The sequence below is a fragment of the Verticillium nonalfalfae genome (genome assembly GCF_003724135.2).
Source record: "Verticillium nonalfalfae strain VnAa140/NRRL 66861 chromosome Unknown scaffold_49, whole genome shotgun sequence".
Classification (NCBI taxonomy): Eukaryota; Fungi; Ascomycota; class Sordariomycetes; order Glomerellales; family Plectosphaerellaceae; genus Verticillium; species Verticillium nonalfalfae.
In genome coordinates, this window is record NW_021167274.1 from 170,643 (window position 1) to 197,227 (window position 26,585).

The 26,585-nt window shown below is 58.2% G+C and overlaps 5 protein-coding genes and 2 non-coding genes across 7 annotated transcripts; 3 read left to right on the forward strand and 4 right to left on the reverse strand.

The window, feature by feature from the left end:
• The first annotated feature begins 1,377 nt into the window (after positions 1–1,377).
• On the forward strand, positions 1,378–1,462 carry D7B24_006664. The gene has a single exon. It is a non-coding gene; the product is annotated as a tRNA-Thr (tRNA).
• A 7,003-nt stretch (positions 1,463–8,465) lies between these two features.
• On the forward strand, positions 8,466–10,696 carry D7B24_006665 (uncharacterized protein; the record flags this gene model as incomplete). The annotated part of the gene is made up of 4 exons (XM_028640790.1): positions 8,466–8,743; positions 8,801–8,808; positions 9,661–10,453; positions 10,636–10,696. The coding sequence occupies 4 exons, from the start codon at positions 8,466–8,468 to the stop codon at positions 10,694–10,696; spliced, it is 1,140 nt and encodes a 379-aa protein (XP_028495070.1).
• A 3,606-nt stretch (positions 10,697–14,302) lies between these two features.
• On the reverse strand, positions 14,303–14,923 carry D7B24_006666 (uncharacterized protein; the record flags this gene model as incomplete). The annotated part of the gene is made up of 2 exons (XM_028640791.1): positions 14,303–14,777; positions 14,844–14,923. The coding sequence occupies 2 exons, from the start codon at positions 14,921–14,923 to the stop codon at positions 14,303–14,305; spliced, it is 555 nt and encodes a 184-aa protein (XP_028495071.1).
• A 1,656-nt stretch (positions 14,924–16,579) lies between these two features.
• Positions 16,580–18,868, forward strand: MLH1 (DNA mismatch repair protein; the record flags this gene model as incomplete). The annotated part of the gene is made up of 3 exons (XM_028640792.1): positions 16,580–16,603; positions 16,730–16,909; positions 16,958–18,868. 3 exons carry the CDS (start codon positions 16,580–16,582, stop codon positions 18,866–18,868), a joined length of 2,115 nt encoding a protein of 704 aa, XP_028495072.1.
• A 604-nt stretch (positions 18,869–19,472) lies between these two features.
• D7B24_006668 (uncharacterized protein) lies at positions 19,473–20,549 on the reverse strand (the record flags this gene model as incomplete). Its single annotated transcript, XM_028640793.1, has 1 exon — positions 19,473–20,549. The coding sequence occupies one exon, from the start codon at positions 20,547–20,549 to the stop codon at positions 19,473–19,475; it is 1,077 nt and encodes a 358-aa protein (XP_028495073.1).
• An 805-nt stretch (positions 20,550–21,354) lies between these two features.
• Positions 21,355–22,755, reverse strand: D7B24_006669 (uncharacterized protein; the record flags this gene model as incomplete). The annotated part of the gene is made up of 1 exon (XM_028640794.1): positions 21,355–22,755. One exon carries the CDS (start codon positions 22,753–22,755, stop codon positions 21,355–21,357), a length of 1,401 nt encoding a protein of 466 aa, XP_028495074.1.
• A 420-nt stretch (positions 22,756–23,175) lies between these two features.
• Positions 23,176–23,247, reverse strand: D7B24_006670. The gene has a single exon. It is a non-coding gene; the product is annotated as a tRNA-Ala (tRNA).
• Positions 23,248–26,585: the final 3,338 nt, after the last annotated feature.

Sequence of the window (26,585 nt, forward strand, 5' to 3'; positions counted from 1 at the left end):
TGCTCCCCGTCCGCACTCTAACGTGCACCAGAGGCCCGGCGCTTGCAATTGCACCACGAACACCAATTGCTCCAGCACTCGCGATTGCGAAGCGATCCATCGGGCTGCGACGATGACGGGCGTCCTAACCTCTCATCTGTTAATCCACTCACACATACCGAGACACCCACCCCACCATCCCATCTCGTGCAGCTCGCTCATCTCATCAGATGGCGGCACTTTGCCGAGCCGAGATACCCCGGTTACATCGGGGCTGGCAGCCACTACTATACTCATTGGAGACCCCGGCGTCCGATGGCCGTAAGTGGTGTGGTGTTAAAAACCTCGATGTATGCACCACCCCTCCAATGTACCATAGCGCCATGTTCGTGGCCGACTTGCATCCAGAACATGGGAATGACAGCGGCCTTGTTGAAGTCCGTCAGCAACAGCATAAGCTCCGATACACGATATTATGAGTAACGTTTTTTTTCTCCTTTTCTTACGGCGAAGCCGGAGAAATGAATAGCGGGACTCGAATCCCTGTCAACGCGAACATCACATTTTGCAGGGGCCATACTCACCGCGAGTTGCATTCAATCGGCCTCTTCGCCGTCCACGCCGCCAAGCCGAACTGCCAGAGCTGGAATGCGCCGACTTGACAAGCTGTCCTACAGCTTGTGGCGCCAACTCAAGGACTACATGCATCATAGTGGCTCCAAGCTCCTGGCGCTACGGTTCATCGTCTCAGGATCGACGTGACACTTGTATGACAGTTGAACGCTCATGCACGCATTTCTGGGACTCCTCTGCCAGGTATTGGGGGCAAGCCCGGAACTCAGGGATCCGGCACGTGAACGCCATGCGAAAACAATCTGGCAACAACTCTTGGATCTGCATCTGATTCTCGTTATGCTGCAACATCATATGACACACGTTGGGGGAGGAAAGCCGTGCGGGTTTCCGACGCTGTGGAGCCCAACCTCCAAAGGTCACGCAACATTGCCAACACGTGCAGAATGACACGGAATATTTTGGGAATCGTCAGGATATTAGACAGGTCCCTGTAGGCTCGGTAACTTTCAGGGCACGACGAATAACCATTCAGCGTACCAGAGCTTCCCTGGGGTCCATCCGCATATCTGAGAATAGCCGACAGTTACTGGCGATCTGGGTCGCCGCGTGCGCTCTCGCCGGTTGCATGATCGCTCGTCTCAGGTGACAGCGTGGGTTCGCGACACCACGACTTGCTGTGATCGTATGTTCCCACAGCTGCAATGCCCTCCTGAATGGCCTCACAAGTATACTCTCGAGTTGTCCCGTTACACAATACCAGGGGTCATACCAGCCATGGTTCTTGTCATCTTGAAGTGGTGTGGCATCGCATTACGTCATCACGCCGCTATAGCTCAGTGGTTAGAGCATCGCACTCGTATCCATATTCGACATGCGGGGGTCGACGGTTCAACTCCGTCTAGCGGCAGAATTCATTTTGTTCTCTCCATTAAGGTCATTTTGAGGTCATATCTGTCATCAACATTGAGATCGTGGAATTTATTTTTATGAACTCGTCCCAGTCACTCGACAACTTTTTGGGTACATGGGCTCGGTTTCAGGAGTAGTGTGGTCTCAGAAGCTATGCCACGTCTTCGACTGGTCGATCACACAAACATGCGAGTCAGCAGAAGCGGCGACTGCAACCAACATGAAGCAAATCCAGTCTATTATGTCTTGACCCTAGCATGGTTCAAAGCACGAATGGGCGAAAGGGAGGCGCAAGGACAGTTATTCAGCCATAAAAGTTGCGCGGCATTCGTCAGTGTGTGATCTTGGGCGCTTGGTAATTTGAGTTACTGATGCCATCTCTAGCTCGGCAACATCACATGATTGGCTATTTTGCGGAGAAAGCACTGCGTACAAAAGTCATGTCAAGCGTAGTGTCGTTTCTACCAACAGTAGAGGGAGGATTGCACCAAGGCAGTCAGTTCCTAGTACAGCCTGAAACACCGATGGCTCGCTTGCGCGGTGTGATCAGACGAACACCTCAGATGGCAGCGAGGGATGGTGTCATGCGACGAAAGGGACCAGCACAAACTTAAGCTCGTACGGGCCTGGTTCGAATGTCGTCACATTGGCTGGGCTGCACCTTGTCAACAACAGGGCAAATTGAGGTCAAAGACAGTGGTCGACTGTTGACCGTGCACGCGCATCGAGCAAGAAATGGAAGATCCCCAAGGCCAGTGGCTTTAGCCGATGCCGCCGCAAGGACTAGGTGTGGCGCTTTGGTCGAGATGAGCTTTTAACGCCAGGCACGTGGATTGGATCTCTGCCGAGTCTCGCCGGGTGGCGCGGAGTCGGTCATGTCGACTTCAGGTGTGACTGGGGTCTCCGAGAGACTCGATAACCTTGGCGGGAAGGGAAGGTCGACGTGCACGCCTGCTGATGCGTGCATTCGACCCTGCAGCCAGGTGCGGATATGAGCCTGCGGCATACCTACCTTGCCCGGCGTCCAGACTTCGACAAAGATTGATCCGTAGGCGGGTAAACCTCCTCGACATGGCTGGAGGGGCTCGGAGGAGACAGAGCCCAGGGGGGTAGCGTGTTGAAGACGGACGAGATTCTGTAGGAGCCACACAGGAGTATCTGGCTGTGGCAAACAAGGGGAAGGACGGGTCATAATTCGTAAACACCTCACACGGCTCAGTTAGATGGCTGGCGAATGTGCGACATGGGCTCATTGCGCCCAAAGAAGCCAGAACGACGTTATAAGACCCGGGGCGAGGGAAATGATCGCTGCTCTTGCGAGGGATGTATCTAGAAAGAGCCACGAGACGCTGAACACAACTGATCGACCAGCACATTTGTGATTCGACCTGGCGAATGGGTCTGGCCCGAGCCTGATGCGCTCGTAGACGTACCTTGGATCACGCCGTCCATTTCATGGCATGAGGTGAGCAGCGACTGAGCCACATAAGCTGACCTGGTCCTGCAGGGCTGCGGCGCAGTGATGTCGAGGTGCCACTGAAGCGCAGTGGCAGCAGATCTGGCCGCCCCTCCCCCTCCTTGTGGTTGTTCTCCAACACCTCGTCTAGCGTGCATTGCGCGCCCACACTACGGCAGGCGGCGGGCGGCAGGCGAGAGGCGGGCGAGAAGCGAGCACAGACGGGATGAGCTTGAAAGGTAAGGTATGGCACGCAATATCGAAAACCACGCGTACCTTACGTTAGCCCCTCGGGCAAAGAGGCGAGAAAAGCAATTGACTGGCTCATCCTCCGTCAATCATTGCCGAGGCGAGCGCAGCGCAAGGCGATGGAGCCGTTGCGGCAGCGTTTGAAGCAGATTTGAGACTCGGGACAGCGGACCTGATACAGCGACGATCCCCACGCGACGGACGGCTAAGTTGATTGATGTGCGGGCGGGGAACGAATCATCGCCAACGATAGGACGCTGATGGGGAAGGGGGGTGGGTGGGTTGCGAAGCAGGAAAAAGAGCATGGTTACAGTTTGCCACGCCGCGAGAGTTTTCGGGACTGGAGACGAGCGCTTGACCAGCCAGACATGGCCATGCCCGCCTTTTACCGGACGGTGGCTGGAAGCTCGGCGGAGACGCACATTGTGGTGTATCTGATGGCGGCGAGCCGAGATACAGATCATTGCTGACCCTGTGGGTGAATGAGTCGCAGTCGACTGGATGAATGACACTGCGCACACTCACAGGGCCTTGGCTTTGGGGGGATGGGAGAGGGGATTGTGGGGAACCCAGCCGCCGTCAGCGACCGAATGGCGGTTGAGCGTGGCCGAGACTGATCGGTTGTTGTGCATATGAGGGGACCTGCCTGGCCTGGAGGCACGTTAAAGAGCTGCACGCAGGTGTGAGTGGGCCACGGCGTCTCCCGTGGGTTCTGTGAGCTGTCGCTACCACGCACCTAAGGACATACTGTGGTGTGTCTGACAACCACGTCCACCACAGACAGCCTCATGGCTCGCGTCTCCTTGTTGCTACACCAGCTTCGCCGGCCTTGTCTTCTTCTGCTTTCCCTTCTTCCCTTCTTTGCCACCACGATATCCGCTGTCAGCCCCTCCGCCCTTCTCTCTTCATCCTGCCAAGGCTTGGAGTCTGTAAAAATGAGCTGAGAAGGAGGACAGAATCTGCAGGGGCAGGGATGATGGAAGCTGGAAAGCTTCCTACAATGAACGCCACCGACCTTGGGTCCGCCTAACCTGGCTCTCCTGTCAGTCAGAGATTGAATTCACGTCGAGGGGCATCTCGTATCGAGGCAAAATCTTGGTTGTCAATTCCTTGTGCGTCATGTAGGCATGCTAGATGTATACGTGGCCGAGCTCATTATGATGTGCATTAATGCTCGGGGCTACACGCTCAACGCTTCCAGCGCGGCTCCGTAAGGTATGGAATGAGGAAGGTGCTGCCCTTGCCATTTTTGGTCGGGAACAGCGAATCTGTCGACTGTCGCCTGATTCGCGATCACGATGCAATCGGCATGACCGTGTGGGTGCGCAGGTGCAGCGCAGTAACAATAGCAGCAGAATGGAGTAGTGGCAGCGGCAAGAGCAAGGGATACCGAGTGGTGTCTCAAAGTAGGTGCAGCCTGTAGAGCACATGGTCACTGCCCATCCTGCAGCGTGCCTGCCGCCTGCCCAAGTGTCCACCATTGCTTCTGTAGTCCGTGCCAGCAGTTCCCTGATAGGCACTGACTTCCTGCCACAGCTCCCGGCCTGCAGGCAGGTAGAAGAATGCCTACATGTATATTCAGCGAATGAAGTAGCTTGCCATCATCCGAAAAACTCAGAGCCTTCTCGGATGAGGAAAATGAAGTGGTTTTTTTTTTCTTGGTGTAACGACGTCGTCTCAAAAGCCAAAAGGACATTGGAGACGCAGTGATAAGTCATGAAGAACAATGTCGCTCTAGCCTATCAGGCATTACGCATCATCTAGAAGCTCAACAGGACACGACAACGAAGAAGGCAGGTGCATGTGAGGGGCTTCAAGCCTTGAGGTGCACACATCTGCTAGTAAAGAGGGGCTGCTCCTGCTGCTTGGCGAGGCAGCTGGGACACACACTTGGGTTGTTGCTCACGCGTATGTAGGTAGAGCCGAGGCCGGTGCAGGCAGGTGCAGCCAGGCGAGCTGGTACGTGCAGGCACAACGCGCTTTAGCAGGGGCGTGAATGGGTTCGTCCATCCCGTCTCTTGAGGTAGATCCATCCATCCAACAGTTGGGTTGGAGGTGTGGTGGCAGGCATTGTGATCTCTGCTTCGTCCCATCCTCGACCGTCTTAACTCTCCAAACGTCCAAGCTTCCAGAGCTCTGGGTTCCCGGCCAGGCTGGTGCTATATTCCTCTTCTCCACGAGCCGGACCTCGAACCGCCAGATGAGGCGAGATGCCAAAAGAGAGCCAGCCAGCCATACACCCACCCACACCAGCGTCTGCACCAGCCTACTACTGTCTCGATTTCGCCGGGTTCTACGTGCGCGCTTATCACGTCCACGTCTGCCCTTGGTTCCCTTGAAACCTCGCATGCTCTGCAGGTCGTACAGCGTACAGAAGTTCTCTTCGTCTTTATCTCGCCTCCCTAGCCCCTCGCCGCTCAGACTGGATGAGAATGAGAGACGCAGCTGACGGCGGTGAGAAGAAAGTTCGGAGAGCATGGCGTAAACAGTTCTCTCTGTAGTATCCCTTTCCAATTTCCCTCAAGTCTCCTCTCGGGATCCATCATGCCCCTATCAGTACGGATCGTCGTACGCCTCCTTCAAACGGAAGCAAGACCTGGGACGCGTCAATCGCATCTCCAACACCTGCAGAGAGATACTGCGGTGGATTCGCCCCGCCGCCGCTGTGCTGCTGGCGGCTGTTGGGTCACTCATGGGTGGATTTACCATACGACGGGCCGGGCCAACAATGATTTGCACACCACCACACTCCTGGCTTCGCCATCTCCACCAATGTGTGTGGTACCTCACCAAAATTACCCTTACAGGTCTGCAACACCGTGGCCACGCATAGGCGACGGGACCTCGATGCTCGCCGCATCAGATCAGCGTGCCAGCCATCCGTCTTGAGTTCGGGCTCAAGCTCTATCGTTGGGGTTGAGGGCCGGGATCAGCAGGCCGCTGTGATCGCAACCATGATACAACCGCGACAACGACCGTGGCCATGGTGGCCGTGATTTTGGCCACGACCGAAAGCAACCAAGATCTAGATAGTGTCATGGCTGTCTCGACTGGCGGACTGCGCAATACGCAATACCAGCACGATGAGCGGCAGCTTCATCAACCATCCCATCGAACAATCCACCCACCCACCTGATCCACCAGGCCATCCACCTTTTTTTATTCGTCCCATCTTTTCTTCGACTTGGGACGATCGGCTCACACCTCTCACACCCTCCCTGGAGCACCCCTGGCTTCACTCCTTCATCCCCTGAACCCCGTCTCCCCCGTGCCCGTGCCCGTCCCCCGTCCCTGGTTCCGCACGAGCTTTTGGGCGCCCCGATGCACTTGTCATTTCCCTGGCTCCCCACTCCCGCCCACTGTCCGTGCAGTGTCGCCCTGGCAAGCCTGGCACCTGGCCCTGGCCCGGGTCTTCTCCTCCTCCTCCACCTTTTTCTCTTGAGCCCGCCGAGCAGGCCAGTGGGCAAGGGACACCAGGCAACGAACATGGATGTACGGACTGGATGCACCCAGGCCAGGCAACCTCAAGCAAAGCAACGCAAACCAGGCGTCTGCCTCCTTCCATCTGCCATCTGCTACCGGCTCCGACCACTCGAGACATGGGCCGCACCCCTCCCCGCCTGCTCCGTCCCCTTCCCTTCGCTTTCCCCTCCATCCTATCCCGTTCCTGATCCCTATCCTGGAATTGGTACTGGTCCTGGGTCCTGGACTGGACTCCCTCCCACTCTCCCACTCCCACCTGAACCACCCCTCCTTCGCCTCCGCAGTCCAATTTGACCTGGCCTGCCTGGGCCCGAACGCGCAGAATCATTCGTAAGAGTACCACTCATCGGACACTGCATCGAACCAGTACAGGCCTCTCATACGCAGTCCAAAGCCGGCTCGTCCTGTCCCGTCTGTCTGATCGCGCCCTGACTCCGTCAATTTCCCGCAGCGACGGCTATTGTCACGACCACGACCACGACCACGGCTGCGGCTGCGGCCGCCGTCTCGGGCATGCTACCTTCTTGACACGCGCCCGCGGGACGGAAAATTGTCGTCGTTATGGAAGCATGCCCACGCCCAGGGCATGATGATGGCATAGCCCTCCACCCTTGATTAGCAGCCACCCCAAAGTCCTGACCAGGGTCTTCCCTGGCTTCCCTGTGCCTCTCGACCAGATCAACCCTGAAAGCGCCCTAGCTTCATCTCAATTGGTTCTCCCCCCCCGTACTCTGTAGCCCAGCACCGAGTCGCACAAAAACCCAACGGGAGCCACCGATCGACTCTCCTAAAACCCGTCCTGCCGTCACGACACAGTAGACGTTCATTCCGACTTCTGATCGGGCCAGAGGACAGCATACAAAAGACGGACAAGGGCAAGGCATCACATCTGCCCCTCCATCACCCGAAAAGCCCCTCTCCCCTACCCCCATCTCTCTACAGTCGAACACGTCTGGCTGCGAACTCCTGCGCCTCCGCCTCCCCCGCCCTGGTCCCTCAGCCTGCAGCAGCCCGCAACACAGCAACGACGAGGTCACCACAAACACCGCCGCATGCCGTGCAACTGAGAACCCGACAGGAAATCGTTGTGCGAGTATCACTCTGCAGCATCTCGTGAAACCCCACGACTCGCCTATCGCTTCGACTTGTCTGAAACCCGCTCTTCTCCGGCTTGTTCGTCAGCCAGCCGGCGCTTGGACACCTATCCATCAGCCTCCTAAGACGACTTTGAGAGTATCAACGACTTCGCGACGTCGACGAGCATCTGGCCGACAACCTTTGCACCAAGAATTTTGACCGCGAACACGAGCGCGTACTCGGGTCTTGCTCCTCCTTTATTTGCGCGGGATCGACTCATCGTGTCAGCGAAGGAGCCCCGTCACTGCGCTGTCTGTGAGGAGACCTGGGAGCTGCCAGTCCACCCATCTCGCTGGACAGCTTGAGGTTATCCATGCAAGACGAAAAGAGATATCACGAACCGTTCTCACTCCCTCTCGGCCAACGCCGGGGCGTATCCGATCTGGCGCCTTTCGCTTTAGACCTGACTTGGGCCAAGCAACGAGCAGAGCCTGGCACTGCTGCTCGCTCTAGGGCATACCCCTCTCCGCCCATGTCAGGGTCTCCTTCTCTCCCGCCCAACGCAACTCACGAGGCTGGGGACCGGAGCCAACTGCATGGGAGCTATTTGAGCGCCAGCTCACAAGATGCTTATCGGCCAAGTTCATCATTGGGAGCTCACAGCGGCATCCAGGGCCCGTCACCATTGATACCTCCGCCCCAGGTCCGGTCCTACCAGTCTGAACCACCGGACAGAATGACGCTTTCTTCCTACCATCGATCAGAGGAGCCTGCTCCGACCTCGGCGCCATACCCATCAATGTCTGCACAGCATGTGCATCACAGGCCGGCACCATATATGACAATGCCAGGACCGTTGCCACCACCACCCCAGCCGCCGTCCACGCAAACCTACGCTGGTCCGACGTCACAGGCGCCAGAGGACGCTCAGCCATTCGCCTCGCCCAAGTCTCAACGCAAGACGAAGGGCCATGTTGCTTCAGCATGTGTACCGTGCAAGAAAGCTCATCTCCGGTATGTTGCCCCTTACATGCTCCTTGGGCATCCATGACGCTAACACACCATCTTCAGATGTGACGGTACGTACCGATAAGCGATTTTCTTAATTGTTATTATATTGATTCAGCACTTGCTTCCCTTCTACCTCTGCATGAACGGAGCGGCATCCGACCTGCAGCGGCGCGGCGCTGTGCTGTGACCTTGGTGCATGTGGCGCTGTCGCGGCCGAGTTGGTTGACATCATCTCAACAACTAGCTGGTCTCAGGTCTGACAGCTCTGGGACTTGAGCGATGAGCACGCCACAGGTGCACTACAGAGTTGAACGTGGCCGCTGCAGGAGGCACAGCAATAAGAGGACAATACCTCTGGGCGGGCTTTTTAGGGATGACGACAGCAGAGGGGAGACACCTGCAGGATCCCAATAGTTCGATCGCGACGCTTTGATCACCTCCACAACTTAGCCAGTCAGCAGGTTTGTTAAGGTAAAGATCGGCTAGCGAAATCCGGCTCCAGGACCGACCACGCGGCACTTCGGCCCGGCGGTCTGGGACGGCGCGTCAGAGCACTTGCGCTTTGTCACCGTTGGGCTCTAACCCCATATTCGGGACCAGTCGCCAATCGTGAGCTAGCGTTGAAGGAGCCGAGTGCCGGGACTTCTCCGTTGGGACACGGAAAGGCCTCCGGCCTGTAGTCGGGAGGGACTCCTACCTGCGTCTCCGTCACGACTTTCGAGCCGCACAATCTTGCCCTTCCGAGTTCAAGTGAACAGCGATAGTACGCAACAGAGCCTGAAACGGCCTGGCAGTGGCAGCTTTGCCAGCCACTTGGCCGATCAACACTTGTTTTGTTTTCATTTGGCAGATTGAACCATCTTCAACCACAATTTCCTGCCGATGCACCACTTGCTGACATTTGCCTGCTTTGTTAATAGCCCGACGACCGTGTTCAAGATGCCTCAGCAATGGCAAAGAGGACGCGTGCATCGACGTCCAACACAAGAAACGTGGACGGCCGCGCCTGCGAGACGACAGGGAAGGCCGTTACGCTCCTTCCACGTACTCGCATCCCCAAGATGCTGCGATTAGGAGGCCGTTGAGTCTGTACTCATCTGGCGGACCGGTTTCAGGGTACGATGATCCACTCCGGCGTGTCAACTCATACCGCATTCTAAAATCTCAACAAAGCGAGCCCATCGCGCCCAGATACCTTGAGCGAGCTTCTGCGAGCGAAGCCAGCATGTACCCGCCGCCGTTGGCCATCCCGTCCTCGGCCGCTGAGCCGGTGGCTTTCCTCAACCTTGACATGGAGGTAGTGAAGGCGTCCCCAACCTTCATGGATGCCATTGGCATCTCCAACATTCGGGGAAGGGCATTATTCGACCTCGTGACCCCTTCAGAACGGACCAAAGTGCAGGGTCACCAGCTCGTCGTTCAGGAGGAGCGTAGTCGAAAAGATCCCATGTACCTTCCGCCGATTTTTGGAAAGCAGGAGGAAGAGCGCGTATTTGAGACTCTCCGCTTCGACGCCGACGAGTTGGCGCGCATCCAGATGGATAGAAGAGACATGCTGGCGTTTGCTGCACCGGGCGGCCAGCTGAGATCGTTTCTTGTCCGTTTCGGCTCAGCCAAACGGGACTCCACCTATTTCATCGCATTGATGCTGGTGCTCCCGCCAGGCGATCCATATGCCACGACTTCGCCTCATGCGAGGGAGGTGCACTACGGGTATCCAACCCATCAACCATATCATCACCCTCAGCACTCGAATACGTACAGCCAGCATCCACAGATTACTGCACCATTCGACCCGAACAGACCGAGATTTGCGGAAGGCTCCTCAGTTTCGCGTCCTTCCACTGGACACCCACCACAACTGATGCCAGGACTGAGTCCTGGTCTGAGTCCAGGTTTCAGCCCTGGTATAGGTTCTGGGATGCCTTCGTATGCGGCGTCCCCAACCAGGCCTGACTATGCTGCTGGTCCCTCATCGAGTCAAATTCCTCGCAGCGAATTGCCTCCAAGCCACAGGCCACCACCGCAGCAGCCGTCATATCAACTGCCACCAATCCGCTCATCGCCACAGCAGGTTCCCCTGCAGTCTGAGCCACCGCCCAAGAGAGGGGACCGATCAGGCCGCGTTGACATTGGAGGCCTGATTGATAAGCCTGAGCAGCCTCGACGCCCTCAGTGATGCTCCTCTGAGCGAATCGTCGAGATCTGTGATTTTTCTTGCAGTTTCCGTGACCGACCGATGCACAACCCTTTGAATCCACGATGGCGGGCGTGCCTCGTGTACTTGTAACGAACCTTGCTTGACCTTCGAACCCCATTTTGATGCGACCAAGTGTCGCCAAGAGATACCACTTGTACAAAACTTTCGTCTTCTTCACATACCTTCCTACACCTCTTTTAACTCTGCTGTCGTCGTCGGCAGCGCACCTTCTCGGGTACTGTGGCATCATTCTCGGCGTTCCCCTCCATTACTTCCAAGTCCATCTGTCTTTGGTTTCCTTGTTCTTCTCCGCCGGCTGATGGTGACGTGGAGGTGGGTGGCATGCATCGAGGTCGATGTAGGTGTAGGATACCGTTTTGGTTGGAAATAGAACTTGGTTTGGTTTGGCTATTTCCTCATGTCGACTTGGAAATTTATACCGCGCTCAATGGAAGACTGTATGGCATCAGGCGAACAGATGGCCTTTGACCCGGAAAGAGTGCATGATACTTGTGCTGTGTGATGCCACTAAACCAAAATGCGGTTTTGATGGCGGTTTCCGACCAGGATTCGTCTCCTCGGACGCGAGGTGTAGGTAGCCAAGATGCGGGTGGACGAACGCTGACACTGAAACGGCGATGGCATGTCGAGGCGGCTCAGGGAGGGACATGAAAGAGGAAAGAACAAGGCAAAGAGAGACCAAGGATGACCATATATAATGAGAGAAACAGGATCTTCGGTAAGCATGTCTGGCAGACAAGTTAACAGAAGTCAACAGAAGGGGGGAGGTCCATAATAAGGCCCTTTAAGCGCCCCGCCGCTCCGCCTCGCGCGGCCCCTTGGGCTGCACACACACGGACTAGTGAGAGAAGGAAACGAGGTGCCTGAAGCCTATCTTTCTCTCTCCCTCTTGTTTTCGGCGAATGGCAACTAGGCGCATCCGGTGAAGGTGGGCTATAACAGACAGCGACCTAAGGGATTTCGCGGCCAGAGAAATAGAAGGGGGTGGAGGGGGGACCAGGGAGGGTCGGAGCGCCAACGCTCACCGTCAGCGTCACCGCCGCGCCGGCGTGCTCGTTCTCTTCGTGCGCCGCGCTCATCTCGCGTGGATGCTCTGTCCGGAAGGGGGGGGTTATACATGTAGTATTGAATAGCACGGTCGAGCTATCGAGGACGACTGTCCGGGGTCTGGCGCGGCGGACGGGCTGTCATTGGTCCAGGGGGCGTTTCCCCGTTTCCCTGTGGCGAGATTTGTTTCCGAAACGGATGGCCCTAGAACAGAAGGGGCCCTGCCCGGGGGGTGGGGAGGGGGGGGGCCCATTATTGATTTGGGTTCTCTCTCCTTTCCTCTTTTCGTTTGGGAGCTGGGAGGGGGTTATATTGACAGCGTTGGTTCCAGGGGGGTACGTTGGAGGCGAGAGGGATTGGATGGGATGGAATGGTATGGTGCTGAGGAAGATTGGAGGGGGCCCAACCGGCCGGCCGACGGAGATCGAGATGGGAACTCACTGTCTGCTGACGCTGAGGGTGGGTTGAGCATGTCTGTGTGTGCGCTTGTAATGGGCGGACGACAAGAGAAGAGACGAGAAGAAAAGAAGACGGAGAGAAAGTGCGAGCCGGGAATGCAAGGAGTAATACGTGAGCGGGAGTCCGCCCCAACCATCTGAGCTGGGTCTTTCTGCTCCGTCCTCGAGCCCACGCGAGCCGGACCTTTTGGCTCTTCTTTAAACATCCGACGGGTGGCTTTGTCTGTCTCACACATGTGCATGCGTGCGTACATCCCCAGCCAACCTGCTTCCCAACCTGCCAGTGTCAGACTGCGAGAACCGCGTGGTCTGCTGCCCCCCTCCCCCCCTCCCCCCCTCTCCCCCCAGCAGCGGGGACGGGGTTGGAGAAGGGGTCGGGCAGCAGAGACAAAGAGGAAGAGAAGGGGGGGGCAGGCAGAAGAAGCGAGGAAAAAGGGGGGGGGTGTGGTAGGAGTGGAAAGTCTGGGGGCGGCAGAAAAGAGAAGACAAGGGGGTGTTGCTCGTGGGTGGTTTAAATCTCCGAGAGTGGGAATACCCAACGACAAGGGGGCGAGAGGGGGGGGCTTGCCTTTCCAATGGTTCTCGCGTGCCGTTTGTGTCTCTGTTCGGAGAGAAGGTGGCCAATGGCTGGTGGACGGGAGGAGGTTTTTTTTTTTTAATTCCCCCCCGGTGGGTTGTGTTGGTGGGAAAGGGGGGGGGGCGGTTGTCTTGTGTTTCTGTTTTTGGAGATGGGCTGAGTGGAGGAGCGAGTGCTGACCAGGTGGCGGGGGTTGGAATGCTTGGCCGCCCTTGCCGTTGGAGTTCCCTTCTCCCCCAGCTGAAGTTGGAGGCAGTTTATCGCTCGTGGCCCGGTTCCTCTGGCGGCGCAACAATAGCATTCTTGTGATAAGGTGCACGTCGTCTAGGGTTGCCACTTTTCGTTTGTTCGGCTGTGGAGCTGTTCAAGGGTGGATGGCCCGGCCGCCGGCCGGCTGGCGCACTAAAAGAGCACGCCGTGAAACAATCAGTCAGCCCGTGGTCTGCACGGATCGCAATCCTCCCCCATTCCAACAGCTATACACGGCTATGCCGTTGCCCTTGGGTGTCTGCATCCTGTGTGGGACACGCAAGGCTTCGCGCTTCACGATCACCACGCGCTGAGAGTGGTCCTTATGCTGGCATTGATGGTATTATTCCTGAGATGAATATCTGGAGATACATGGAAGGGATAGAAAGAAACTCGATTGACAATCCAAAGAAACCCAGGGTAAGACATGCAAGCATAAGCCGCGAAAGGAAATACGTGCACCGGTGTTGGTGGTACACAACTTTTGGAGGGCATCCATCGCCTGGGGATCGATTGATGTTTGGGCTGCGCCAGATTCTCGTCAATTGCTCGGGAGGGGACGTTCCGCGATGGAATAGTGTACACGAAGATGGGCTCCTTGCAGAAGTCCGAGGGTAGAAACAAACGAAGCCCGGCAGTGAAGCCGGTGAGGCCCAGCAGTCTGTGTCCGTGGGCATGACTTGGCTGGGCCTTGTTTCTTCGTCTGGGGAGATGACGAGGCAGCACGTGTGGAGACCTTTCGGGGTCTGGTACTCTAGAACTATTCGCGTAAAACAGAAAAGGATCAAGATAATAATATGTGGAAACGCCGTCCGACCTTGCCGAGTGTTACCAAGACTATGTTGTTGCAGGTCGATCTTGGTATCGAACGTGGGTGCAGGTCAACATGATCGAACGAGATGAGTCGCTCCTCGTGTGTCCGCCTGAACTAGCAGACCATTGGTGCGAGAAACAGCCAAGGGCATGCCGATTTCCGCGGGAGAGTTGTCATCGGAGAGCTGGTTATGTAGCTAGTGCCTGTCCCCGTAGCTCCTGTGACGACCCGAACGGTGAAGGGCGCCATCAGCGTGGCGACGGCGGCGGGCCTGGTCGCTGCTGCTGTTGTCATTGGTGCTGGTACCTGACGACGATGGGTCCTCGAGTCTTATCGAGTCGGAAGTATGTCTCTTGGAGTCATGCTTCAAGCGCTTCGTAAAACCATCAACCTTGGCGCGCTCCAGCTGGTCATCGAGGTCGCGCTCCATCTTGTCGCGGCTACGCTTGCCATTGGAGTACTGATGGTCGATGGGTGTCGAAGCGAGGGCCAGGTCATGAAGCCAAATGTTCGACTTCTCCACAGGCGTCGAGTGACGAGAGCCGTTGGGGGTGAATTCCTCAGTGATGAGACGAAGACTCCCGCCCAGGTCGCGGCGGCGGTCGTCGTTGTGACGGCCAACGCCCTGGTAGGGGAAGGAAGCTTGGGAGTCAGGGTTGGAGGGACGGCGCCTAGAATAAGGTCAGGCTGGGGGGTTGGTGGGAACTGCCAGGGAGAAAAGGAGAGAGGGTGTTTACTCGGGGCTTCCGTTCCGCGCTCGCGTCGAGGCAGCATCCGTGTTGCTGCTCCGCCCATGTTCGGATCGGTCCTGGCACATTGCGGTCCAGCTGACTGAGAGCACTAGAGGTTTTTCTACAATGTGTTGATTCTGGAATGCTAGATCGGCAGGCGATAGAGAAAAGATCTTGGCGATGAGATAACACATCCACTTGTGCCATGGCGGCCAAGCTATATAAGTAGCTGATCAAGCGCATAGTTAGTATCAGGAGCGACACACATTGTGCATCGATCGCGACTGTACTCGGTGACCGATGACCAAGAAGCTTCCCAGCCAAAAAAAAAAAATTGGGCACCGCGGCTGAAGGCGCCCAGGCTTTGCCAGCGTGTCAGAACTCTGGGGGCGCAAGAGCCATATTAGGACGAGGCTTTGGGGGTCCAATGGGCCACAGCACTCGCCGGATGGCTTCCCCAAGGCTGGGCAACTGGACGATGCAGCTCCTCTGCCCGTGATGCAGTGAAACCACTGTGGGTTAGGCGCGGAAAGCCTCCGCCACATGTGTCTGACGGGCTGGTGTCTCTCGATCGCTTGAGTTCCCAATCGGCGGTTGCGCCAACGTCATATCATGCAGCCTAGTGTAGCATTCGGACATGGCCGTAACAAGCACCAGCATATTGTCCAGAAAGGCTTCATAGGACCTGATCCTGCCATGATCGAGCCTGATCACCCACATACGTGCAGAGCAGTTGTAGAAAAGCGTTCACATACACACGCGAGGGGGCTGGCCGGGGTGGCCCCCACGGCGTGGTCGTGACACAAAGGGGGGGGAGGGATCATAAGCATAAGGCTGATACTCGGGGGCCGTTTCCAGAAGCGTTTATCTGCCTGAAACGTGGGATCGCTCGCGAATGTAAGCAGCGTTTATTTGCAATGCCCCATTTCGCGAAATCATTACCCAACTGCTTTTACAGGGCTGCCTTGTGTGGACGAACAGCACAACGTAGCTGTGGATGTGAACAGGGGCCGCCCAGGCGACGTGGCCCTCCTTCGCCTATGCACATACGTGTCAGTTCGGAGGGGAGGGGAGGTGACAGACTCGGGCTTGCGCGAAACGATGTTGACGTCCTTGGGGCGGTCGAAGTGCCCGTGATGATACTTGGCGAGGCCTTCAAAGCCATACAGTACTCGATGGCGGGAGATCGGCAGCCTTGGTACACGATTTCGGCGTCGAGGCTTAATTCCACGGTCAAAGTGGATTTGCGACAGGATGAAAACTTTGTGAAGCAAATGGGCGATGCAGACGCGGAATCTGTTCCACCTGGGAGCGATTGTCCAATGGGTTTGCCCATTCTGGCGATGTCGTGGTGAACACATGGAACGAGTCTGTCCACGTGACGACGCGCGATCGCACCTCCCCTTCGTTCGCGGCCCGCGTTCAGTGACGAGCAACTCGCACTGTATCTCAACATCCGTGTCGCCGCCGTCTGGATCGAGGGCCACCATTACCATCTCGCACGAGATTTGTGAGAGCTGATACAGCACGAACATAATGCATTTCTGTCTCCTCCAAACCTTAGTTTGAAGCTGCATCGTCAATCCACGGCCAATCAATAGCCCGCCCCAATTCGCCCTGAACACCCACCCCCCCATTGAATCGGGCGGATTCCGTGTTGGGGCGGTGTCGTGAAGTCCGCACCTGGTTGCCTCGCTCTGGCTAGATCCCTCACACGTCCTACAAGCCATCGAAGCCCCAGCATGGCTGAACCAATGGATGTTGATGTTGGCAGTGGCGCCAAAAGGAAAGCCCAGGACGAACCTGACGAGACGCGGGCCCCTCGGCGGATCAGAGCAAGTCTGCGATGAACGCCCCAGTTGACGTGCCACCTCTAACGTGCATAACCACAGGCTCTCTCACCCAAGGTGGTCAACAAGATTGCTGCTGGCGAGATCATCGTCGCCCCTGTCCACGCCCTCAAGGAGCTCATCGAGAACGCCGTAGACGCAGGGTCCACGTCACTCGAGGTGCTTGTCAAGGAAGGGGGTCTCAAGTTGTTGCAGATTACAGACAATGGCAGCGGCATCCAGGTACATTTTCACCGCATCCTCCATGGCCGCCTCACTAACAGAGCCTAGAAAGATGATCTGCCCATTCTCTGCGAACGCCACACCACATCCAAGATTACGTCCTTCGAGGACCTCACGTCCATCGCGACCTACGGCTTTCGGGGCGAAGCGCTTGCCAGCATCAGCCACATTGCCCATTTGTCTGTCACCACCAAGACGAAAGATTCAGCGGTCGCCTGGCGCGCCCATTTCCTTGATGGAAAACTCGCGCCGGCGAAACCGGGCCAGTCGGCTGAGCCTAAGAAGGTCGCCGGCCGCGACGGAACGCAGATCAGTGTCGAGGACCTCTTTTTCAACATACCGACACGGCGGCGTGCCTTCCGCTCACCGTCTGAGGAGTACAACAAGATCATCGACATGGTCGGCCGCTACGCCATACACTGTCAGGGCGTCGCCTTTTCTTGCAAGAAGCAGGGCGAGTCGGGCGCGAGCGTCTCCGTGCAGGCGAGCGCCTCGACGACTGATCGCGTGCGGCAGATCTATGGTTCCAGTGTTGGCAACGAGCTGATTGAATTCGCAACGTCCGACGATCGTTGGGCTTTCAAGGCCGACGGCCTGGTGACGAATGCCAACTATCACATCAAAAAGACGACGTTCCTGCTCTTCATCAACCATCGCTGTGTGGAGTCGACGACCATCAGAAAGGCCATTGAGCAGGTATATGCCACTTTCCTTCCCAAGAACGGTCGCCCCTTTATCTACCTGAGCCTGGAGATTGACCCGGCCCGTGTCGACGTCAACGTTCACCCCACAAAACGCGAGGTGCACTTTTTGAACGAAGACGAGATCATTCAGGTAGTGTGTGAGCAGGTTCGTACCAAGCTAGCGGAAGTAGACACCAGCCGAACTTTCATGACCCAGACCCTGCTGCCGGGCGCACAGTGGACCGACGCGGCGTCAAAATCAGCTGTTGAAGACGGTGATGGCGCTCCTCCACTGGCGGCCACATCGGGATCCAGTCGGCCGCGTAGGAATTCTAAGAACCTCGTACGAACCGATACATCCCTCCGCAAGATCACAAGCATGTTCACTGCAGTACCCGCAACTGATCAGGACGAAAATAACACGGGAGCGGGAGATGACGATGTCCTCGCTGCGCCCGAGAACATCCAGTACGCAATAGTGGACAAGGAGTCCACGGTTTGTCGTCTCAGCAGCATCAAGGAGCTTCGAGCTGCCGTCCGAGACGATATGCATCACGACCTGACCGAGGTGTTTGCCGGCCATACGTTTGTCGGAATTGTTGATGAACAGCGGAGGCTGGCGGCCGTTCAAGGCGGGGTCAAGCTGTATCTGATCGATTACGGCTTCGCCTGCTTTGAGTACTGCTACCAGATTGGCCTGACCGACTTTGGCAACTTTGGCTCCATACGCTTTAGTCCGCCGTTAGAACTCAAGGAGCTGCTGCGGATCGCCGCACGCCAGGAGAAGGCAGAGGTCCAATCACCCGAAGACGATTTCGAGGTGGAGGATGTTGTCAGACGCGTGGCAGAGCAATTGATCGAGCGCCGAGAGATGCTGCTCGAGTACTTCTCGCTCGAGATTACACCGTCAGGCGAGCTCAGGACGATGCCGCTGCTCATCAAGGGCTATACGCCACCGCTGGTGAAGCTGCCGCGGTTCCTCCTCCGACTGGGCCCGTATGTCGATTGGACGAGCGAGACGGCGTGTTTCGAGACGTTTCTCCGGGAGCTCGCGTCATTCTACGTGCCGGAAAAACTGCCCCCGCGCAAAGGGCGTGCAGACAGCAGCGAGACTGCAGAGGTGACGACGAGGCGCAAGAACATTCGATGGGCGATTGAGCATATTTTCTTTCCCGCATTTAAAGCACGCTTGGTGGCAACGACGCCACTGATGAAAGGCGGCGTGCTGGAGGTCGCAGATTTGAAGGGACTGTATCGCGTGTTTGAGCGGTGTTGATCTGGAGCGGATAGGCTTGGTGATGTTGTCTGGGGAACTTGCTGGGCCGTGTGTTGCTGGACTGATGGGGACAGCTGGTCGAATAGCCTGATCGAGTAGCCTGATCGAGTAGCCTGGTCGAATAGCTTGGCCGAATGAAGCTGTGATTTCAAGCGTTTGATGTTCTGCGCCTCAACATTGTTTGAGCTTTTAGTTCATCTATATCATTTATGAGGCCGAAGACCTTGCCGCACGACCCAGCCAGGATCCTCAATATTCACCGACATCACGAGTGAGCGTACGTACATCCTTAGCTCGAACCATTTGGTCATTCCAAGGCTTGTGCAAAACATGGAATGTCTGGTTAAACATGTGTTGTTCTGCTGGATCTGGACAAAACAGCTTCGCGACGCCTCAGACAGTGCCCTTCACCTTGATCGGCAGTACACGCAGTTATGGCTACAACTCCACGATGATGGGCAGAAACTCTTGTCGAAGGGTCGACATCTGACGTCTACGAGGTTCAACTTTCCTATTCACGGTTCGCAGCGGACCGTGAACCAAGTTGATCCATGAGCGTTCTTATCATTCATAGCACATAGCAACTATCACAGTTCCAACACCATCAAGGCTGCGACATGAGCCGACCAACACACAGATTCGGCACCTCAACAACAACGGTGGCGTTCATGCTGCCTCCACGATACGCATATGTAAACGTGCCGCCCCAGCCCGACGCCGCGGCGCCATGGTTTCCGTCCTTATCAACGACGACGATACCGCTGGCCACAGCCGGGTACTTGCGCACCATCCTACGCACAGCATTCTCGGCCGCCTCTGTCGGCGCCATGCCGTTGCGCATGCTCTCGACAGCCTGGTAGCACGGCAAGAACCGCATCATAATGTCGCCGTCGCCCGTGGCGCCGCAGGCCCCGACGTCGTTGTCCACGTACGACCCAGACCCGACAATGGGCCCGTCGCCTACGCGACCCGGCACCTTGAACGAGGCGCCGTTGGTCGACGTCCCCGCGGCCATGACGCCGTCCGCCGAAATGGCCGTCAGCGAAATGGTGTCGTGGCCGCTCTGGCGCGCCCCCGGCGCAATGAGCGCGTGGTACCCCGGCGCCGCGGCATCGAGCCCGCCCCCGGGCCCCGGCGGCAGCGCGTACGGCCCGCACCCGCGGCGCGGATCCGGCAGCACGTTCTGGCGGTAGTTGGGCTGGCAGTCGGCGGCGCGCCAGGCGGCGCAGCGCGAGGCCGTGGCGTCGGTGCCGAGGGTCTCCTCGCGAAAGCCGTGCGCGACGGCAAAGGCCGTGGCGAGGTCGCCGGCGAGCAGGGTGTGGGTGGTGCGCTCGAGGACGGCGCGCGCGACGCCGATGGCGTTCTTGATGCGGCGCAGCCCGGCCACGGCGCCGGCTTTCATGGTGACGCCGTCCATGATCATGGCGTCGAGCGTCGTCTCGCACGATTCATCCGGCGACCCGCCGTAGCCGACGGAGCCGTCGCACTGGTTCGCCTCGCAAACGGAGCACCCCGTCTCGACGGCGTCGAGGGCCGCGCCGCCCTCGAGGAGGGATGCGTAGGCTGCGTCGGTGGCGGCGACGAACGGACCGCCCCACGTGTTGATCGCCAGCGGGAGGCCCGGCGAGGGGGCCGCTGCGGCGAGGGCCGCGAGCGCTACGGGAAGCATGGCACGCCTCATTGTGTGGATGCCGATGGCGCGAGTGTAGTGGTGTGTGTGTGAGAGGTGAGCGCCGCCTTGACCGAATGGGCGATGTGGTGCCTGGCATGCCTGCAGGATCTGGGCTTTTCAAAGAGCGGGAGTGGCGGCCTTCTTATTGATCGCCCGCATCCGGACGGACAGCGAGAGATGATGCTGAAGCTAGGGCTACCCCGCGCCCGGTCGATATCTCCATCTCGATCCAACGGTCGTTAGCTGTTGGTTCGGTTCGGGTTCGGCAGGGATAGTCGCAAGGAACGGCTGGGGCGAACAAACGTTACACTGGACTAGCCCACGTCTTTGTCGATCCTGCGCCTATCGACCTTCCCGTCTGAGAACGTCGCAGCGCCGGTGAGTGGTTGGGATCGTTGCCGGCAGTGATAAAACGCTATCGTCTCCTCACTTGGCATCTTGTTGCTGTTCGTTGCATCGGATGTTTTGGCCCGCGGTTTTCATTCGAATTGTTCCGAGTATCTGGGCTCGTCAGTCGGAAGGAGGAATGCCACCTCCTGGAGAATTGACGGGTTGCATAGTAGAGGGCGTCACTACATGGTGCATTGCATCCTTGCATTCAAGTAGCCCGCACAATAAATGAGGCTATCCAGAGTTGGGAACAGTATGCTACGAATATGCCGCCATGCTTGTGAAATGGAAAGCCTGTGAGTTCCTAACCATACATCTAAGGAAAACGATCCCAAACGCCAGGCTCCTACTCGTTTCCTTGGCTCGTCAGCCATGCTTCTCCCTCTCCGCAGTCATACAACCCAGCAGCCAGCCAGCCTAGACCCTAGTTCAGCTGGATATCGTACCCGTCCTTGTTGATGCGCACTTCGTCGCTGCGCAGGCCGTACTTCCTCCGCACGAGCTCAAATATGATGAGGCCGGCGCTCGTGCTCGGCACCTGACGGATCGTGTTCCACCAGAACCCCCGGTACAGCCAGCTGCGCACGCTCCGGCCCTGGGCCGCCGCCGCCGCCTCGCACTGCGCCCACGTCTCCTGGTAGGCGTGGTAGTAGATGCGGAAGATGGACCCCCGCGCCGGCGCGCCGCCCCGGGCCGCGGCGTCGGCCCGCATGTTCGCCGCCTTCTGGTCAATGTCCTCGAGGTGGTCCCAGTGCTCGAGCTGGAAGTGCGTCAACGGGTGCATGACGGCCTGCTGGGCGAACGAGGCGGTGACGCCGGCGAGCAGCAGGAACAGGGGCTCGATGGCGTAGTGCGGCTTGATGATGAGGGGCGTGATGCCGTCGTTGTCGGCGGCGCGGCCGCCGGCAGGCGTCGGCCGCCGCGTCGCCAAGAGGTTGGCCATGTCCTCGTTGAGGTCGCCGTAGTACCACGTCACGAAGCGGTAGTAGCTCTGGGCCTTGACGTACTCGAAGGTGCTGAAGAAGACGGCGCTGCCGAGGCCGTCCTTGAGGAGCGAGAGGCCGTAGCCGGCGAAGATGCCGCCGGGGCCGATCTCGCGCAGCTTCTCGGCGCTGAAGGTCCACATGCTCTTGGGCGCGCCGCCGCGCCCGTCGGCCGGCAGGAGGTCGCGGTGGTCGTAGCGCGCCTGGATGGCGTCGAGCGGCGCCGCGACGAGGCTCTGCAGGGCGCCCGCGAGCAGGCCGGCCGTGAAGGTGTGGACGGGCTCGGGCGGCGGGTAGACGGTGCGGCGGGCCCTCGCGCTCTCCTCGTGCAGCTGGCCGAGGATCTGGAGGTAGCTCGTGTAGAGGACGGCGCCGACGGTCACGTTGGCCAGCAGCGGCGGCAGGATCTGGTTGGGCACGACGCCCCAGCCGTGATGGCGGATGGCCGTCGTCAGGACGCCGGGCGTCGTGCCGCGCAGCCAGTCCCACGTGTGGCGCAGGCCGTTCTGGAACCGCGACCGGGCGGCGGCCGACGCCGGATCGCGGCGCTGCAGCTGCTTCTGGATCTGGTCGAGGTGCACGCTGCGGGCCCAGGCGAGGTAGTCGACGCGTGTGCGGAAGAAGGCCTTGACGGGGGCGCGGAAGTAGAAGGCGATGGCCTGCGCGCTGAGGGCCCGCACGCCCGCCGCCGATGCTGCCGTCGCCGCGTTGCTTCGTGGGTTCTTGTCTGGCAGCAGATCGGGCGGGACCACGGGCAGGACGCCGGTCGAGGGGAACCCCGTCGTCGGGTCGTAGGGAAGGCCCTGTGCCGGTGATGAGCCGTCGGCAGGACCGTGCTTCATGGCGAGCGCATGTTCGATGGCGTGTGATGGGAGGCGAGAGAGACGGGGAGAGAGCTGAGGCTGGTGGTGATGTTGGTGGATGAGAGGTTCCTCGAAAGCCTCGTGTTGATCGCGGCTGACTAAGACACACACGCTCCCCCCATGTCACGTGCTCGTGACGACCTCTGATCGCCAGCCTCCTTCCGAGGATCCGCTTCAGCAGAGCTCACGACACCAACCCCACTCCCTCAGGTCGGCCAGCTGATGCTTGTTGTTTGTTGGATTCGTGAGACTGCTCATCAAAAGACATGGAACGCTCATACTCGCCTGCCATGACGCATGCCACCACTGAAACCTGGTTCTTCATACTCGCTCCTCGTCACCAGCACGCGCCAGCAGACTATGCGTCTCGAGGAACCTCACCAGAGCAAAATGCAAAAGTGGAGATGCCCGGGATTGAACCGGGGACCTTTCGCATGCGAAGCGAACAGTCTACCACTGACCTACATCCCCCGTCGATGAGCTTTCCAAGGGGCAGAGACGGACTACAGACCAACGGGACGAAGACTGGCAACGCGGGGGCTGCGCAGACTGGCCGAGCCTTGCATCGAGCATTGCATCGAGCAGGAGAATTTCCTGAAGGAGATCCTCTTTCCTGGCCCTGGAACATTTCTCGGGTGGAAGGTGGTCATTTTCGTAACCATCGTCTTGGTTGACTGAGATGGCGCGCGCGCTTTCAGCGGCTGCGAAGGCCAAACGTGTCATCTCATCTCTGGTCTCTTTGCTGCGATCAGACGGCAAGCTCATATCATATCGGCCCTGCCTCTGCTTCATCGAAATGAGTTTGTGGTCTGCCAGGCCAAAGCGCAAACGCCACAGCACCAGTGACGAAAAGGCCATGGGGCAAGGCAGCCGCGCGGTCACGATGCTGGATTCGCCTCTCGGCCATTTGATGCCAAAACGAGTCGTGTTCCATGCTCTCTTGCGACAAGTGCAGCTGAAAACGTAGCGCAATGCTGTTGGCTCTCCTGCAGGGGAAGCAGGGACAAACCACATTCAAGAGCATGGCGGAGACTTTCCCGGCGTGTGGTATGAAGAGATACTGACCAGGCAACTACTGACAAGCAACAGGCGTCATGGCAATTCGACAGGCGAAAATCAACTTGCGGATGGCGCATGGCGCGCGCAGACATGCACTTTTTTTTCCCACCGCAGACATGTCAGCCACCTCGCGTATATGGGATTCTGTGATCTCCATGCCAACCTTGACGCCCCCTGATGCGATTCCTCCACATCGCAGACATGTTACACATCTCGCGTACATGGGATTGTGTAAATGTCCTCCCTGCTTGCACGACAACCCTCATGGACGTTTCTCGTTACGGCGCCAGACATTCCACGTTCCCCTTGCGTCCCTTGAACCAACTTTGACGCCTCGCGAGGCCAGCCGGCGCTGCTGACGAATGTTGCCATGGTCTGAGTGGATCAGGAACCCTTTGGGTTCTTTTATCGGCTAGACTCCCCTCCCGCGCGCTTGACGAAGGGTCTCGACACAGACCTGTCAAGTAGTTGAGACCTGTCAAGACACCGAGACCCATCAAGAAGCTGAGACCTGTCAAGAAGCTGAGACCCATCAAGAAGCCGAGACCTGTCAAGAAGCTGCGGAGTCAGTTGCGATAGAGAGAAGAAAAAGTCCAAACCCTTCTTCGGGTCACCCGACGGATGTCTCACATCGGCGTATCCCTCCAGGTCGAACGCATAGCACACCAGCGGGCACGCAGCAGACACTCAGGCGAGGGAGCCCACGCCACATGGCCCATGCAGTCTAGGCCTCTGGTGCTCGCTTCAGCTTGTCGGCTGAAGCGCGCAGTAGCTCGCCGGGCCTGGCGCCAAAAGACGCCGGGACCATGACCCATTTTGGGTGCGAAGCCCCGTCGATAGGCGAGGGCGCCATGAGGGATGACTGGCGGAGAAATGCAGCAGTCGTTGGCGGGTTGGCAGGAGCGGGCGTCTGCCAGCCGTTATCAGGAGCATCAGTGGCTTGCAGGAACACGTCGCGACCATGGGAGATGCTGCCTTTTTCTTTTTTCTTTTTTTTTCCCTTCCTTTTTTGCTCTTTTTTTCCCCCTCTTTTTGTTTCTCTCACAAAGAACGGAGGCGTCTCCATGCGCGGCAAGGGAGGGAATGCACCAACAAGCTTACCATGGGGGAGAGAAGACAAGCGCAGAAAAAAGAGACATAAGAGGGGAGCCCATCGCATATGATCGTCGCTATGCAGGTCGGAACAATGAGTGGTAGGGCGGGAGCAGCCGGATCCTCAGACAAAGGGCAGGAGATGCAAATTCGGGTCGCAAACAAGCATTTTCTCTCCTTCTGGGCGACCCAAGATCAGGGCCAGGGGCGAGGGGGGATGTCCGAGGGCCGGCCCAATGCAGAACGTGCACATTTCCCAGTCGAGACCCGGCACCTCGGCCCCTGGGAAGGCCCCTAAGAGGGAAAAAAAAAAAACCCCCACCATGACTCGGAGGAGCGATATCGTCCTCTGTTCAGTGGAAAGATCCCCCGGAACCCCTGGCCGTGGCGCCCCAGAGGCCCAACTGGGGCACCGGACAGGCCCTAACGAGCCCCCCCCCCTGCCTCTGTGCCTCAGCCCCAGGAACGGCGCCCTTGGCCCCTCCCTGCAGCACGCCAGCACGCCAGCACGTCCGGCACGCCAGCACCACGTGGGAAAGCTTGTCACGCAACGCCCAGTTCGCCGTCTGCCCTTGCCCAGACCTCGCACTGGCCCCGCTTCCCTATCCTAGCCTCGTCTTTGACAACTGCCGCTCTTCCTGGCCTACCTGTCTTTTGCCTGTCTTCCAACGACTCCCAAAGCCAACGCACACCATGCAGGATCCACTCGTTCGCCTGATTGTGCTCGACTGGGACGATGGCACGCTGAGGCTATCGAATTCTTAGCGTTAGCGCTCGATCACGCCGACCCCCCCGATATCGCGAATGCCCCCATGGGCCACGACATCTCTGGCTCCTGTCTGGCTCCTGTCTGGCTCCTGTCTGGCGCCTCGGACGCCTAGGACGATTTCCAATATGAGACCCAGGCACAGAAGCCTTGCCGGCCACCAGATTGGACAGCTAAACGGGAGGCTAGCCAACGAGAGGCGTTCCCAGCTATGCGGTCCCCTTCCCCCAAGATGAGGAACTAGCCGGTAGGCCTCCCCGTCTGCTTCGATGTGCTTCCCCCAAAATAAGTCCAGGTCAAGCTTTTCTGACCATGAACACAGGGGTCAGGGGCTTCACGATGATGCGGAACCGAGCTCAGCTCGCATCTTGACATGAAGCTAGACTATCATTTTCGTCGGTCGAAAGCGATGGCCTCGCCTCGTCTGGAGAAGCACGGCCGTTGGATGGACTGATGGACAGCGGCACCAAGTAGCTCCGGCATCTGCCTGGCATACGCGCCGTTCATACAAGATGGACCTGCTTTCCCAGGCTCGGCGACGTCGAGTGCGATGCCCTCCTCTTGATGCTCGTCCTCCCCCACGCCCATCGTTCTCCGGCCCTCCGCCAAATCACCCACCTCTTCACACGTGTTTCGACCGGCCTCCACCACCCCCCCTCCGGCCCTCTGCCGTCCGCCGCCTGCCGCTGATCACCATCATCCGCCAGCATGAAGGCCACCGTCCTGTCGCTGCTGCTGCTCGGCCTCTGCCGGCCAAGTGCTGCTGCCGCTGAAGGTGCGAACACTGTTGCCCCTCCTTCTGCTGATTTGGTCTGCCCGGCCCGCCGCCCCAATCCGCCTGCTTCTGCTTCTGCTTCTGCTTCTGCTTCTGCTTCTGCTTCTGCTTCTGCTT